This window comes from Gastrolobium bilobum, unplaced genomic scaffold (assembly GCF_033153095.1).
Source record: "Gastrolobium bilobum isolate Gb01-03AN ecotype WA unplaced genomic scaffold, APGP_CSIRO_Gbil_v1 utg5726, whole genome shotgun sequence".
NCBI lineage: Eukaryota > Viridiplantae > Streptophyta > Magnoliopsida > Fabales > Fabaceae > Gastrolobium > Gastrolobium bilobum.
Window position 1 is genome coordinate 898,401 of NW_026896804.1, and position 17,314 is coordinate 915,714.

General features: G+C 33.3%; 1 protein-coding gene across 3 annotated transcripts; it reads left to right on the forward strand.

Moving 5' to 3' along the window:
• Positions 1 to 455: 455 nt before the first annotated feature.
• Positions 456 to 7,874, forward strand: LOC133302123 (uncharacterized). 3 transcript variants are annotated; one of them, XM_061501867.1, is made up of 12 exons: positions 456 to 725; positions 2,614 to 2,732; positions 2,817 to 2,923; positions 3,009 to 3,096; positions 4,484 to 5,567; positions 5,685 to 5,739; positions 5,864 to 5,945; positions 6,102 to 6,182; positions 6,582 to 6,686; positions 6,770 to 6,819; positions 7,027 to 7,144; positions 7,431 to 7,874. In XM_061501867.1, the coding sequence occupies exons 1-12, from the start codon at positions 533 to 535 to the stop codon at positions 7,527 to 7,529; spliced, it is 2,181 nt and encodes a 726-aa protein (XP_061357851.1). In that variant the 5' UTR covers positions 456 to 532; the 3' UTR covers positions 7,530 to 7,874. The 3 variants fall into 3 exon arrangements, with proteins under 3 accessions (XP_061357851.1, XP_061357853.1, XP_061357852.1); XM_061501869.1 differs by lacking the exons at positions 6,582 to 6,686; positions 6,770 to 6,819; positions 7,027 to 7,144; positions 7,431 to 7,874 and adding exons at positions 6,284 to 6,366; positions 6,444 to 6,506; XM_061501868.1 differs by lacking the exons at positions 6,582 to 6,686; positions 6,770 to 6,819; positions 7,027 to 7,144; positions 7,431 to 7,874 and adding an exon at positions 6,284 to 6,575.
• The last annotated feature ends 9,440 nt before the right edge of the window (positions 7,875 to 17,314 follow it).

Below are 17,314 nucleotides of genomic sequence, written 5' to 3' on the forward strand. Positions count from 1 at the left end.
CCGATTTTCGTAATATCATTTTTTTTATAGGGCTCAAATTCTAATTCTCTTATCAAGGAAACAAGCTCTTTACCACTTCAAAAAAATATTATTGGTCTCTATATCTTTATTTCTGAACTATTAAGTATAAGATTTTTAAGAAAGATATTTTGAGTTTTAATTTTTTAATTTATTGTTAATTATATCTTTTTATTCAATCAATTAATTTTATTACAAAACAATAATAAATTTTATACTAACTTAATTATTTAGTTGTAAATAATGAAGGAAAGTAAAAATATGGAAGGAAGAAATTCATGATAAAAAATAGAATGAAGAGAATAGCATGGGAATGCTTTGACATCAAACGTGGAGCAACGAGTCATTAAGCTTTATATTACTTACTCCTCCTACTCCATTGACATATTGTCTTCTCTTTTTTTTTCTTTTCTCTTTCTGTTATTCTAATTGGTTCGCACTCATAAAAAAGCCAATAGTTATTGTTGTTTAATCTCGTTCTCAAAGAAACCAAGAACGTGCTCTCTCCATCGAAATGGTTATGGCGTCGTCTTCCCCTATGGACCAACAAAGGGATCAGAGTCAAGATCAGAATCCGGAACAGGAACTTCAACAGCTGTCTCCAGTGAAAGAGTGCATCCACAAAACCAAAACGATTCAGTTTCTTGGGCGCACAACTCCGATCGTTCTTCAAAACGACAATGGCCCCTGTCCGCTTCTTGCAATCTGTCAGTGCATTTTTCAACCTAGGGTTTCCACATGCTTAATTCCAAACTTATTCAATTTCTCGCATTTCTATTGCTGCCTCTCCTCAATTTTTCGTTTATTCGCTTCGGAACCAAATGGGATTGTGTTAGGGATATGGAATGTGGTCTTCTGACTAATTGTTGCTTTTACTTTTTGATTGATTGCCTGTCACTTTGAATTCTTTAAATCTGTTCGCTTTGTCTTGTTCAATTTCTCTGCTAGTTACTGACGATTGATGGCATAGGACATTATTTCGTATTCTTTTTCCAATTTCCAATTATTTTACCAACAACTATGAATCTTTCTGGTATTTCGTTACTTCATGCTGTTCTTTTTCACACCAACCTATCTCTTCGTGTTCGTTAGTGGTACTAATTATTCTATTATTAGGCTTATATTTTTCTTCCTTCGGGGACGTCAATCAGAGCAAGTATTTTTTGTTTTTTATCGATGCCAAATTTTGATAATAACCGAGATTCTAGGTTGTCACTGGCGGCCCGAAGCGCCGTTAAACCGCTACCGTAGCCGGTAGCGGCGGTCGGCTGCTACAAACCGCGACGCTACGCGACATTGGCCGTAGCGGAAGGAAGGTAGCGGCGTAGCTTATTTGATGGAGAATCCGGAGATGATAATGATTTTCTTCATTAGTTCACTTCTTGTACTTGACTATTTGACAATTTTATTGTTCATATGTGTTTAGTTTTGGATCCTTCCTTTATGTTCCTTGTATTTGACATTGATTGTGGAATTATGTGTTTGATTTTGTGTGACTTCTTATGTTTGAGCATTAATACTAAAAGCGGCATTGCCTTGTTTTTTGACTGTTAGTATAATATATGTGGAATTAATACTTCACCGTAGCGGCAATACCGCTACCCGCTACACCGCTATACCATTTTCGAGGTCGGCTGCTACCGGCCGCTAACTGCTACTGACAACTATGCCGAGATTATCTTTTTACTATACTGGAAAGTTTGTAAGTGGAACAATATGCGGTTGGTGTTGCAAAATAAAACTTATCAGAATCCTCATATGATTTCTCTTTCAGATTGATTGTTGGCCAAGATGCCATTACTCCAACCTGCTTGTGTATGTACGTTTCTCTTAGGTCTTAGCCCTTCCCGTTTTTATCTTTGGTTATATTATCCGAGTGCCACACATTCATCACTGTATTTCAGCAAATATCATTTGCTCCCCCCCCTCCTCTCTCTTCTCTTTTAAATCCTATCCTTTTTTGTGTGCCACACATTCATCACTGCATTGATGGTGTAGTTTCTTGCTTTGTCCTTGTAATTTAATGGAATTGCCATTTCCCATTTTGAACTTGTCAGTTGACACATATCTACACCAATCATACACTAAGAATTATCTTGGGCAGATTGTTTGTAGGAACTCATATATTATCACAAGTGAAATTAAATTAAAGATTCAAATGCGTACACCCGATGTAAGCTTTAATGATAACATATTTTCTTGTCATTTTCCTGTGATTTCTCTGACCGGTTACTATTCTCCTTTTCATATCTAGTAGGATATTTCTCATCAGATGAAGTCTTTTCTCTTCATGCACCTTTGTAGGAATCCTATTATATGTTTTCCCTTCTGGTCATTTGTTTCTTCTGGTTCTTTTTTTCATTATATATTTTTCTTTTCTTTTGGTACTATCTGGAAAATATGACTGTAGGATATGTAACAAGCTGATGCGCTCTTAGATGATGATTCAAAACATGTAATTTAACCATTTTTTTCCCTCATATGTCATGCTTAATGTTTTGCACTTTAGAAAGCTTACTTGCAATATTTGTTTGATTTTTCTTGTTTTTTAGTGTCACACTTATTGCTTGCTGTTTATATATTGCATTGTTGCAGGTAATGTTCTTCTGCTTAGAAACAACTTAAATTTGAGTCCAGATATTGCTGAAGTCTCACAGGAGAAATTGCTTTCATTGGTTGCTGAACGATTAATTGATTCGAATAGTAATGTGAATGTAAGAGTTCCGTCTGTTATCATTGGTGACATTCTCTCTTCAATGGTGCAAGTTGATTTGACAGTTTTTCTTATTGTCTTGTAGAACAAAGACTCTGTCTATGTTGAAAATCAACAACAGAACATTGCCGATGCAATTGATTTGCTCCCTAGGCTTGCTACTGGCATTGATGTAAATATAAAATTTAGGAGGTTAGTTCTCCTTATTTATTTCGCTGTTATGTGGATCCATCATCAATTTTAAAGTTCTGATAAAAATTTTGCATATTAATTGCAGAATAGATGATTTTGAATTCACCTCAGAGTGTGCCATATTTGATCTGCTGGACATCCCTTTGTATCATGGCTGGATAGTTGATCCTCAGGTATTTTGTGTACCCTCAATCCAAATTAGTTAGTTACTATATAGTTTGTTTTTTTTTTTTTTTTTAAAAAGTCATCATATATGATTGCTGTACTTTGTGGTTCTGAATACATTCAATTAAAATCTTTGCATTTTGTTCACGCCATCAATTGGCAACTTCTTAGCGATTATTTTGGTGCAAATTTGGACAATTTTTTTTTTCTTTTGGGGGGGGGGGGGTTGTTCAACTATATATATGTACAAATATATATATGCTTTTTCTTGTACTTTTTTTGTAGTGATTATTTTTATGGATATTATTAGGTTATGTGAAGTAATATTAGGATAGTAATGATACAATTGCGGTCTTATCATCATGCTATATGAATTAGGGAAGTTCTAGAAGATTGTTTGTTTCCTTGCCAGTTGTCCGCCTTGTTCTAATGTGCCCATAAAAAGTTCTGCTGTGTATAAAATGAGATACGGCATATTTTGACTCATCAATGTTAGTCTAAGGATATTTCTTTGTTTTCAGTAAGCTCCAAAATTTTGGCTTGGTAATTTCTTGGTTATCGGGGGGGGGGGGGGGGGGGGTTGTTCAACTATATATATGTACAAATATATATATGCTTTTTCTTGTACTTTTTTTGTAGTGATTATTTTTATGGATATTATTAGGTTATGTGAAGTAATATTAGGATAGTAATGATACAATTGCGGTCTTATCATCATGCTATATGAATTAGGGAAGTTCTAGAAGATTGTTTGTTTCCTTGCCAGTTGTCCGCCTTGTTCTAATGTGCCCATAAAAAGTTCTGCTGTGTATAAAATGAGATACGGCATATTTTGACTCATCAATGTTAGTCTAAGGATATTTCTTTGTTTTCAGTAAGCTCCAAAATTTTGGCTTGGTAATTTCTTGGTTATCTTCAAAATGATACCACGCCTATTTTTGTATTCATTTTATGCTTCTGTACTGCATCCTTTTTCGTGTTGCTATTGTGAAATCGGCCAGGTAGGGTTTGATTGCAGAAAAGTTAGTCTTTACTCTTTAGGTTATATTAGAACCAGTTATTCTGATGTATACATATGATTTATTTATCAGTCTGCAAACTGGACTAGTTCTTTGAAAGTTGAAACTGCTGTATCAGTGGCCTCTTTGCGCCACATCTTAAAATTGATCTAGCCTCCATCTATGTTGGCTTTAGTGGGTTTTTTAGGTTTTGATCAATAGTTGCCTGATTCATAGTTTACTGTAAATTTTAAATTGCTGAGCGATCTTTCTTGAATAATCATCTGAATGCTTATCAAAATGTTAGCCTCATGTTTTTCTTGAATCACGTGGAGTTAATTTCTTATTTTATGATGTGTTTATTTGATATTCAAATCTTCATGTGCTTGTGAACCAGGATTATGATACTGCAAATGCAATTGCATCAAAGTCCTATAATGCCCTTATGGGAGAGCTTGTTTCTCTTGAAACACTAAAAATGGAAGTCCAACACAAAAATAATCTGGAAGAAGATTGTGTTGATTTTGTGGCTGCAACAACTGCAGCTCTTGGAGTTCCTTCTCCCTGTCTTTCAAAAGCCAGATCTTTTGATGATTCTCCACATTCTGTTTCTGATCCTTTACCAAGAAAAGGCGATCTTGAAGAAGAGGCAGAGTTGTTGAGAGTCTTGAAGCTGTCTGAGGCTGATTCTATAGATTCAGTAAGTGATCCTGTTGTAGGTCACGTAAATGGTGGAGCAATATCTGTCAGTATGGATGAAAATATGTGTAACAAGCAGGTTATAACTGTGGATTCTGGAGATAAGTTAGGAAAGAACACTGGTGCTGGAAACAATGACTTTCATGAGCCAGAAACATCCATATCTGATGATTGCACTGCTTCTGGCAAAGACAGTAATGAACAGACATCTTCTGCGTCTACACTGGGGGAAGCGGCTAATTCATCCTTAAAGACTGATGCCATAAGTGACCATCAATCAGCTTATATGGGACTTGAATCTATTGGCCAGAATGATGTGGTTGAGAAGAACGGCCTTGATGCATTAGTTCAGAATGAGAGTTCAGCTATCCTTTCTCCTGAAAAATACTCTGTCTCTTTGTTTGAGAGCCGTGCAGATGTCTTTGGAGGGGTTGGTAAAGTTCACGATCAATCCAATCTTACAACTATAGATCATGAAGTTGCAGGTGAATCTCAAGGACCTGACGCAACAGGATTATCATGCTTATCGTCAAGCCATACAAATTTAGATTCATCTAGTGTCAGATATCATCAAACTGATGCTTCTGGAGCATTGCCTTCAAGTGTTGATGGGAGTGAGCCCATATATGAAGGAGAGGAATGTGTATTGGATACAAGAACTGGAAATTTCGAGGATCGTGAACCTGTTTATGAAGGTGAGGTGGTGCTTGCAGAACAGGCTGACAAGAGCACATTAGCTGCCCCTGATCTAAGGGCCAAGGATGAAATTACTCCAGAACAAGGTCAGTGGTGCTATATATTGAATAACTGGATTGATTCTCATCAGAACATTATTTTCTTTGATAACTATATATTGTAATCTTCAAGAGAAAACATCTGTCCTTTTTTTATGGTCTCAGGGGAATTGATCAAGAATTTCTTGAGGAATAATGCAAGCCAGTTGACATTTAACGGGTATGTTGACCTCTTGTCTTGTTGGTCTAAATATCTTGAACTAGTTCACTGAAACATATATTTTTCTTTATTGGCTACGAGGAATTTTCTTTTTACACTTGATATATTATAATTGTTTTTGCAGTCTCTTTTGTTTACAAGATGGTCTTAAAGAGCGTGAGCTATGTGTTTTTTTCCGAAACAATCATTTTAGCACCATGTTTAAGGTCAGTAAAAGGTTTGAAGGTTGTTTTCTTTGGTCATTTGGATTACTGATATCAGCTTCTAACAGTAGCACCTTTTTATCATTGAAAAAAGCTTGGCGGCTCTCTGTCTTGCATAGTCTTTCATTTAAATCCTAATTTTTTTTTCTTTTATTACAGTTTGAGGGTGAGCTCTACCTTCTAGCTACAGACCAAGGTTACATAAATCAGCCTGATCTGGTGTGGGAAAAACTGAATGAGGTAAAACACTTTCTCTATGACCTTTTTTATCTAGTGCATCTTAAAATTTCGTTGTTTTCTTCTTTCTGTTTCTATGTTGATACTGATGCGAGTTTATATAGATGAAGATATTCTCAATTGAATGTCCTGAAAACTGAAAGTTTGCATGCCTGGTGATTTTAGCGTCTTGGATACTTAAGGACAGGTCATACAGGGGGTTTTCTTGGATTTTTAGTAAATTTTGTGTGAATGAATCTTTATATGGTGTCTTTTTATGTATAGGTTTTCATTTTTTACTGCAATGATGGCCATGCTCTGCCTGGTCCCCCTTCTCCTAGTCTGAGTGACTAAAGGAAAGCATATTAATATCATGTAATATTAAAATGCAGAAATTAATTTTTTTATGTACTTATATTTCAGGTCAATGGCGATACATTGTTTATGACCAGTAATTTCAAGGAATTCAAGGCAGAAAGCCATGAAAATAACACCTGGGATGAGAACAATGCTATGACCAGCACTGCCGTATGTATATTCTTTTAAAAGGGAAATATCTAATCTTGCAAAACAATGTTTCATTGATATAATGACAACTTCACGTGTTTCAGGACTATCTTGCCAGCATAGATAGTGCAGCGCAGGCAGGTTTAGATATCAAGTAATTTTCTGAACTTGTTATGGGCACATATATAATAGATTTTAATTGCTAAAACAAAAAACAAAAAAAAGGAAGATCCTGTAGATAAGCATCTGAAATGGCATAGAAAACTTGTACAGTATTCCTGTTTCAACTTTTAAGTTCAGTTAAAATTTTAGCTATTCGAAATGATTTGGTAAAAATGGATCTTGTCTGTAATTGTGACAGTTCTGATCTGCAATTAGCAATAGCGTTGCAACAACAGGAGTTTGAGCAGCCGGCCCCACGTCATAATCCACAGCAATCAACCATTAGTGGTAGCTCCAGACTGGTCACAGGTCCCCAGGTATGTATTGTTTTGCAATTATTACTGCACCCAATTTAAGGTGTTTTTGTCGAGTTGTCAGCATCTGCACTGTTATGGATTGTATACATCCCTTTTGCTTTCGTCTCTCATGAATTCCATTAGATGGTGTCATTTTTAACGTCGAGGGAGATCCTTGTAATTCTGGTATCAAATACCATTTCATTTTATATGAAAATGCATTGGTTTGACTACTCTACGACCTCTGGTTATAATTGAAATCTCAAAGTTAAAATTTTAATAATTTTCTAGTAAATGCTATTTGCAGGTGTCAAGAAACACTGGAAAGCATTCATCTTCATCGTCATCTACATCTTCATCTCCCAGGCCTGATGGAAAATCCAAAGAAAAATGTATAGTGATGTGAATTTCACAAGCAGAAGTTTTTTTAGATGCTTGCACTTTAAAATGCGTGGTCTTGACTTTATTGTATCCCATTACAGCAACCTTATTCCTCATGTCATGTATGTGATATTTCTTCTGTAAATAATGTTAGTATATAGTCCCACCGGTCTACGTCCTTTGTAGCTAGTGACTCCGACCCCCCACCCCACCCCACCAATCCACTTTATATTGTCTGGACTAACCATCCCAACCAGCGTCTCTGTGAGCTTCGGCCCCGTTTTATGCTGATTGATTGTGCACTACTTTACGTTGGGTGTAAAAGCCCAGTCTGCATAGTTCTAATGTTTCCATTTTACCTAACTCTGTTCTCGTCAATATTGATGTATATTGCTGTCAACTTGCTAGTTAGATGTTAGCTGACACGGGAGGAAATGCATAACATTTTTGTAAGTCTTAATTGCCTTGATGTTTTTGAAAATTAGAATTGGTGTTTCCGTTGCTTCTTTGAAACCTAAGCATTTCATAGAGGGGATCTTTGCACACATTTTGTAAAAGAATTCTAGTGATATAAAATACTGAAAGTAATTGTGACATTTCAAAGGGATTAATATATCTGCTTTTGAGGCAGAAAAGACACTCTGCAGCAATGGAAAAATGATTCCATTTCTTCCTTCTTTTTTTCCCTCTTTGGTTTCTGATTTTATTTTCCCCCTCTTTCGTTGTGAAACATCTTCTTCCCTCCAACCAGTCATTGTGTTGGAGTTTTGTTGCTAAACAGCACACCATCATCAAGTCATGCCGGTGACCTTCCACTGATTGTCGGCCGTTGCGAAGGGACACAGAAAAAGCAAATAAATCAAAACGAGAGTATAGGAAAGAAAACCAATTAGTAAAAGCCAAAGAGGAAAAAGGTGAAATTTTAATTTCTTTCCCTTTTTTCTCGATTTTAAAATACATAAATATGTACCTTTTGCTCAATCATGAAACCCGTTTTAGCTAAAGAATTTAGTTATGCAAGTCTATGATAAATAAGTGGAACATTGTCATTCTTGTCCTTGGAATTTTATTCCAAAGCAAAAACTCGCTAAATCCTCTTTCGTACAGCAACATAAATTATGCTCATCTATTCGTCATTTGGCAAGGAAAAGCTCTATCGTGTCTAACACTCCATATCCCTTTTGCTTGCATCCACAATGTTTTTTCCCCCAATTCTTTGTTTTTTAAAATTTGTTTTTATTCAGCTTAGAAATTAATAAAAATTTGTTAACTTCACTAACTTTGAGCTTTCACTACTAAATAGGGTTGTGATTGACAATGTCGTTTGCTCCACAGCGACTATAGTCAAGGTAACCCCACAAGAAAATTCTTCATTTCTTTTCTCACAGATTGTTGGATTTCATGCAAAATCAGGAAAAGAAAATACTAACGTCTCTTTGTGATGAAATTCCCAGGTTGATAGCGCCATAAAGCATGGGATTCTTTTGTGAAGCATAATTATGAACTTCCTTTCCTTTCTCTAGGTCTCGCATCTTTGCAGCGGGGCATTCACAACTTATACCTTATTCATATTAACATTCTTGTGCTTCATTTTAACATGTGAAACAATCTTAATTGATGTGAAACAATCTTTGAGCTCAGATCGGTCTATTGTTTGAGTTTAAATTAATGACAGTTGGGTAGTTTATGTTGCACTTTGTTAGCCAATATACATGTTGTTAAATCCTCATTGAGTACCAAAAAATGAAAACAAAACTAATGGAACAGAACAGTATGTTTGCTTTGCTTTTTAAGACGATGGAAAAGTGAGAAACTCGGATTTGGATTCAGTGCCTCGTACATAAGATTTCTCTAACGCCAATCCAATCCTTTCATATAAGGGAAAGAGAATTTTTATGTTGTAGGAGAGCTCTCTTCTCATGTTAGTGATAGTTCGTTTTGCGTGCAATAATTTTTTTTTATTTTCTTTATTTTTTATGTGTGGGCTCCACCATAAATTTGAGTGTGTAGGAGATTTTCTCCTCTCCAATAGAATGAGAAAAACATCGCCCTTCATATAATCTTGCAAATTAATATGTCAATATCTGTAACATAAGAATTTGTTACGTACAAGGTCTTATCTTGGTCTTTCTTTCCTATCTTGGTTTTTTTTTTTGAAACACAAGTATGGTGGAACAAGGAGATGACGGAACAAAAGAAAGAAAAAACGATGGCTTTACTGAAGAAGTCTATCCTCTTGCACACAATGCTAAGCTAATAATTTTCAACCGTAATGTTTTATTAATCAAAACTATAATTAAATAGACATATGAAAGCCATAATGCATATAAATAAGAACCACCTAAAACTATATCTACCCACTTTGCTAGGCTTATGAAAACTCTCAAGACTTATTTAAACAAATTCAAATATTAGTCTAGTAATTAATTAGCAATAATAACAAAATAATAAAATAAAATAAAAACTAAAAATCGTAACATTCTCCCTTCTCCTAGAAATTACTCTTATCCCCAAGAGTAAGATAAACTTCAAGTTATTGAATCATCTTTAATATCCATTTCCGTCTCTTCATTACGTTGATTGGAAAATGTCCTATAGCCACAATTCTTTCTTTCCTCTTCTCAAAGGATTGTAGAAGGGAATGACTCATTGGACCAAAAAAATTGGGTTCTTGGTCAAGGGACCTTATTTAATTTAGACACTTTGATCGCATTCAAATTTTTAACAACAATGACCCATCTAAGTGATGTTTCATTGAGTTATTTTTCTTAATTATTTAATTAGATATTCAAGGATTAACTCATTATGCTTTGAATCAGGGAATTACATGTTCATACTCGAGTATTTACGAGAAGGGGCAACATTAGCATGTAAACGAAAATTAATCTCACGTATCTCGTTACATTAAAAAATAAAAAAGTGACGTATGTATTTACTTGACCGTGTTATATCCATCGAACCCAGTTGTCCACCTAATTTTGTTATGATAAAATTAAGGAAAAATTGTTTATCTTATTAAATGACACAACTTGTATCACTTCACTCTCACAGATAAGTAAAATTCACATCTTTAGTTTTTTTGTCCACTCTCTTTTCTTTATAATCTATCTTTTTCTCTCACTTAAAATGACACATATTTTTTCCTAAAATTGAAGTTAGTAACGGAAATCATGAATCTATCAAATATTATAATTTTATATAATAAGAGAAACAAAAACAAAAAAGGTAGGAGGAGGAGAAGAGTTGTTTGATACTTAGTTGTGGTCAGGGTGAAATGAAAGTGACGGGTGATCCCTGATTAGCATTGCGGTTTTGGATTTTAGTTTCAATTGTTGTAATTTTTTGGCTTCTCTTTTTTCATGTTATATATGAGATAATATTTCTCATATCATAAATACAATAAATGATAAAACTCATCAGTTGTTAAAAAAATAATAATAATAGATATCGATAACTCCCAACATGGAAAAAATGATTTTCTTTTTTTTGGTTGGTAAATTTCTTTTGTGTGTTTAACTAAGGTGAGATTTAATACATGGGGACCACTTTTATTATCTTGTTATAAATATTGTGTACGCTAGAAATGAATAATGATAGAAGACAACAGGAGTACAGGACTACAGCTATGATGGTGACTCAGGCCCAGCTGTTACCTCCATCGACGACCACCACCACTTTTTTATCTTGGGGACAACGTTGTCATCTCATTCCCCCGTCTTCCATTATGCGCTTTACCCGGATCGGGTCGGATCATTCCATTTCGCCATGTTCAAACTCTAAAGCATTAATAAACACTTTTTTTTGGGGGGTTAAATATTACAATTAAAAATTACTTTCCCGTTTAATATGAAATGTTAATTACTATTTGCGTTGACAAAACATTATCCTTTAATTTAATATTTTGGAAAATCAAAATAAACATAGGAACTAAATTAATTTTTATATCATTTAACTGAAATTATAAGGATTGAATTTTTTATCATTTAGTAATAAAGACTTTAATAACTTATTAAGAGTTACATGTTTCAAAACTTAGATCTGGTATGTAAATACCTATGAGTAATTTTATGTTTCTTACAAGTTTCCTTACATAACGACACTAAGGTTTCAAAAAGTACACTCTATATAGTCATTTTTATCTAAGCTGAAATTATGATATGGAAAATTCAAGCAATTTTTTTTATACATATTCAAGCAAAAATTTATTCTTATTAAAATAACTTAAAAATGTATTTAAAATATACATTTTTAAATTTAAAAGTAACTATACCTAAATTACTCAAAGCAACTATTACTTGTTCAATAACTTTGTAAGCATATAGTCTCGATTATAACCTAACTTTTTTTTTTATAAAAAAAATCCCATAGGTTTTACTTTTGAGTTTTCCCCATTTGTAAAAGGGTTCGCTTTTTCTGCAGTTACTGCAGATAAGTTATCTGCAGTAAGCCAATACGACGTCGTTTTGGGACGGAAATCAGAGTGTTTTTGTAATTTTAATTTATTTCAGGGTTATAATAGTCTTTATATTATAATTTTTTAAGATTTTAATATCAAAACAACGTCGCGTATTAACTGCAGAAACATTTTTCCCTTTGTAAAATTATGATTAGAAATCTAATTTATAAAAGAATGATTATTTTTAAAATTCGATGCATCTTGAAAAATGTGAGAATCAATTCTAGGCTTCACAAAATATAAACCGAAATCTTGATTATTATTCTTATTTTTTTTTAATTTCAATGTAAGAGATCACATATAATTTTGGAGAGATTAGAAGTACCTTTCAAGACAATTGTCTTTTTGTCTTTTTTTGTTGTTGTTGAACATTGTCTTTTAGTTTTACTCATATTTGATTAGGTGATATATGTATTAGTTATGAGCAGTGTTTAAAAACTCGACCCGACATTAACTCAGTCGAGGCTAAGGTCATGGGGTCACTTTACTGACTCAATTTTATACATTAAACAAATATAAATATATTTCCTATACGAAAAATTCAAAGACTGCAAATCACCAATCGTCAAAGGTTTAAAAAATATTTAACATAATTCAACCAATTACATCCACAAGTCAATATTACACAAGCTAATCAAAATATAAAACACATATTCCAATGGAGTTATTGAAAAGTTATACTATCAAACTCGAGTCCTCTTTGTCCTTCTCACGCACCTACAATAGTATGTGAAAGAAGATTCCTTACCTAAGAGAGAATGGAGGAGGAGAGGCAGCAGCGCGACGAATCAACGGTAAGAAGAGAAAAACTAGCACAACGGAGGAGAGGGATAGAGAAGACCGAAGAGAATAGGGAGAACCATTACCACGGCGGAGGAGATCATTTATTTAGGGAGACCAGGTCTAGGTCTGGGAGAGAAGATCGGAAGAGAAGAAAAAGAACGATTCAGATTTCAGATCGAGTTCTAGATCTAGGCAGAAGCTTTATTTATTTTTTTATTTTTTTACACACCAAATGAAGTTTTTTCATATATAAATTTTTTTTTTTAAAAAAATGTAGTGACCCTCTCTGACCCCTTAGATCAGGAAGTTATGGGATCAACCGGGGGATTTTAGGAGTCAAAGGGATTAGCGTGCATACAGGGTCTAATTGTTGACCTCAACCCTCTGAGAGAAGGGATCAGTGACCAGGCAAGATTGACCCCGGGCCACAGTGAGTTTTTAAAACACCGGATGAGCCATTTTGTAATTAATTAAGCTGGCGGGGGATAGAGAATTTGGCCCATTTATCTTTTCTCAAACAGAAACAAGTTCTTATCAAGAAGTATACGTCGTCGAAGGTAACATAGTCATCTATCAATTATCATCTCTAAGCTGTTATCTTCATTCAAATCATGAGATTCTCAATCTATTATGCCACGCACTAATTGCTGCTTCTTAAAACCCATGATTTTTTTTAATAAAAAATGATTATTCAACCATCCAGTGGTGATGTCAAAGCTTGAATATGAGTAATAGTGTACATACGCATTATTTAAAATATATTTGTACTTTAATTTCGCATACATTTCATTGGTTTAATATTAGGATTTATTAATCTCATGTAATAGAAGAGAAAATATCTTATATTATATACACAATTATGTGTAGGACCTATTCATTTATATAAAAAAAAACACAAAAATTGATGTATATATAAGAGAGAAAAATAAACTTCAATAACATGAGAGTATATTTTTCCTTTAATATTATGTAACAATTTGTTTAAGGTTATATACATAGTTGTTAAAATCTCGATTTATCACTACGATTTTACGATTTATTTTCATCAAAACAATTTTATCAATATTCCAAACGCCTTTACGTTTTTACGATTTTTTACGATTTTTTTTCATTACGATTTTACATTTTACGATTTTTTAGTCTCCTTCCGATTTTACTTAAAATTTCGATTTTAACAATATTGGTTATATACTTATCTTATTTTGCATGAGAAACAACTTTCTTACCCACACCTCACCTCTTTTTTTTCTCTCACCTCTTATTTGTAGGTCCCACTTATAGTTTTTAGGATTAGCAAAATGGGCCAACCCGGCCCAACCCGCATACAACTCGAAAAAAGAGCCGGGTTAGGGTTGGCTAAAAAATTAGCTCGCGAGTTGACTCAAAAATGGCTAGAGGATTGGCTCGTTTTCTGCAACTTCCATCAGCTTAAACAATACAATTGTCTTACAGAATAGTTTATAAAAAAGCAAAATAGAAAGTTATAAAATGAGAAGTAAAAGCAAAATATTTTAGTTTCGAATTTTCTTCACAATAAATTTACATCAATATCGAGAAATAATTAGAACCACTTGCTACCAAGTGGGTAAGATATTTGAATCATACAGAGCCAGCACAACCTAACAATATAAAAATCGCAGCGATGTGAGAAAATTAGGGACTTAGGTTTAGAGAAAGAAGAAATACGATGACAACATATGTAGGTTTTGTCCATTTTTGTATATTATATTTTGTATTTGTTATAAAAAAAAATCAACCCGCGAGCTGGCCCGTTTAACCTGCGGGTTGGCTCATTTATTTTTGAGCTAGCTCGGGTCGGGTTGGCAGCTCATGAGCTGCCAACCCAATCGGGCTCGTTTTTGCCGGGTTGCAAGCCAACCCGACGGGTTGGCTCATTTTTGTCGACCCTAATAATTTTGTTTTTACAATATAAGATAATCATTTTCCTACAACATAGGAAAATTATTTCCCTTTGTTTAATGGTGACAATCAGATAAAACATATTGAGGAGTGCAAAATATGAGTTGTGCGTTTTGACTTAAAAGATAAATATGACATACCAAATAATGGTAATTCAGTTGGCGCATAAGAGCTTAGTATATAGCGGTGAGAGCATGCATTCGATCTTCTCCAATATCATCTTTAGATGGAATTTAAAGCTTTAATCCTGAATGCTTCTCGAACAAAATTGCATCTCGTAAAGAATACATGTAACTTATCCAAAACAAAAATGACAAACATGACATTTCCGGAGCAAATATTTGGTAGACCCGACTCATATGAGCTGGGTAGATAGAAAGAAGAGGAGAGATGAGAGAGAAAAAGAAGAAGAGAGAAAGGAACTATAGAATTAATTTTCGCATTTCCGAGCTATTGAAAAGTGAAAATGTGCTTGTTTGAGATAAGATATCTATTGTCCAACATGAAAGGTTCTTCTTTTTTCTTTGTGAAGGTGTTCCTGTGTTTCAAGAATTAAGAAGAACAACGCTAAATCTCTGATTAAACTATAAACACATATTCTTTTGAAGTGTTTATTTTATAGACATGAATTGTTACATGCAAATGGGGAAAAAGATCACGTGGGATATAGCACCGGACCTTTACCGCCAGAACATGGTCAGGTCACAACTCACAAGGTCTCTGGTTTATTGCTCTCTTTTTTTTTATTTTTTTTTCATTGATACTGATAGTGTGCATCTGTACCTCTTTATTCATATTTTTCAACGACAGAGTCATCAAGTAAGTATGAACCAAATGGACAAGATCTTTCTATATCCCGCGGTCATGAATTTACGATATCAATGGTGTCCTTGTCTCATTGATATTCGGGCTTCTTGATCTTTCCCTGTTGGCTAACATTTTTGTGGTTCTAAAGGCATGCCGCATGCATATTTACATCTACAAAAATATATTTTAACGAGACCAACAAAAAAGCAGCAGCATATATTTCTCTCTCTTTCTCTACTTAGATATTTTATCTTTTATCTTTTGTTTTTTTAGGTGAAATGAAATCAGCCCCGGACATAATTGGACAAATTTGCCGGATATGAGATGTTACTTGAAGGCTTTTTATTCTAAGATTTTGGATAAAATGCTTCCTTGTTTTCAACGCAACTCGTACTCATCGAACATAAGTAATCAAGAACAAAGTATAGAGAATATTCATTTCAGATTTTTATGATTTTTTTTATCGGTTTGGTGTTTCTTCTTTTAAAGAATATAAAATTATGTAATTTTAAATAAGAAAAAGAGATAACATAATAAAAATTATGGGAAAAAAATGAGAGTTTTTTTAATTTAGATTTTAAATAAAAAAAATTAATTTTGACTAGAATAACCCTCATTTAAAAAGACAAATATATTTTTTCTTTTTATTTCTAATTGCTTTATGTATTTTATATCTTGTCCTTTTCAGGATTCAACCACTTGTTACCCGTACCCACCACATACAAAGTCGCCTCTACCCGTATCCGTTCCAATCTTATCTTAAAACTAAGTTCCCAGTTAATGATATTGAATATTATTAGTAGCAACCGACAAAAAAAAATCATGTTTGTTAGATGAATTCAAATATTTTTTTAAGTAAACATGTATGTTAGTTTTCTAAAATATAGATGACAATATGACATCACCTTGGTATTCAAATAAATTTTATATTCAATAATTATAAATAGAGACATCAAAATTATTATTTTATGTATGTATCGTTAGAATGTTATCAATGCATGGATCAGCTTATGATTTTAAAATTAAATTAATATTATATTTTATTATAAAATAAATTAATTAATGTTTATATTTGTAGAAGGCTAAATTAATATCACCTTTTTTAATGGAGAGATTAAATTGATATTTTTTTTATAAAAAAAGACTAGTAATGGCACATGTATCTTATTAAAATACTAATTTACTTTCACTTTTATTTTCTTTTAGTATTTAACAATATTGTCACCTGAAAATAAAATTGTAAATCATATATATAGGTAGGATATTCTTACACCGGTGTAAGAATTAGAAATCTTGCTCTCAATCTTGACCATTGATCCACTCATATCCAATGGCTCACATTACTAAAAAATTTGAACCCTTAGATAAAAGTGGAATCAACGGACAATATTGAGAGTGTAACTTACACTGGTATAAAATGATCCTGAACCATATATATATATATATATATATATATATATATATATATATATATATATATATATTTTGGAAACTTGTAAATCATATTTTGGTTGATACCAATTATCGAAACAGATATTAATGTGCAATAAAAGATGGACAGATCAACTATTACAAGTCTCCATCTGAGATGACATATCTTTATTGGACGGAACTAAGAAATTGGGATTGGCTAACCAATAATAGGCTTATTATTATAAATGATCTCTATAATGCTGCAAAACCCTCTCATTTCAAAGTGGGTGGTGATCAGTGACATGTGTTTTTCAGTTTAACGAACGGTTGGCTTGCAGTCCAGATACATATCCCCTTAATTTCTTTGATTTCACCCCCTATGAAATACTAGAATAATATTGACACTTCTTGTAAAGAAAATAATAGGGGAA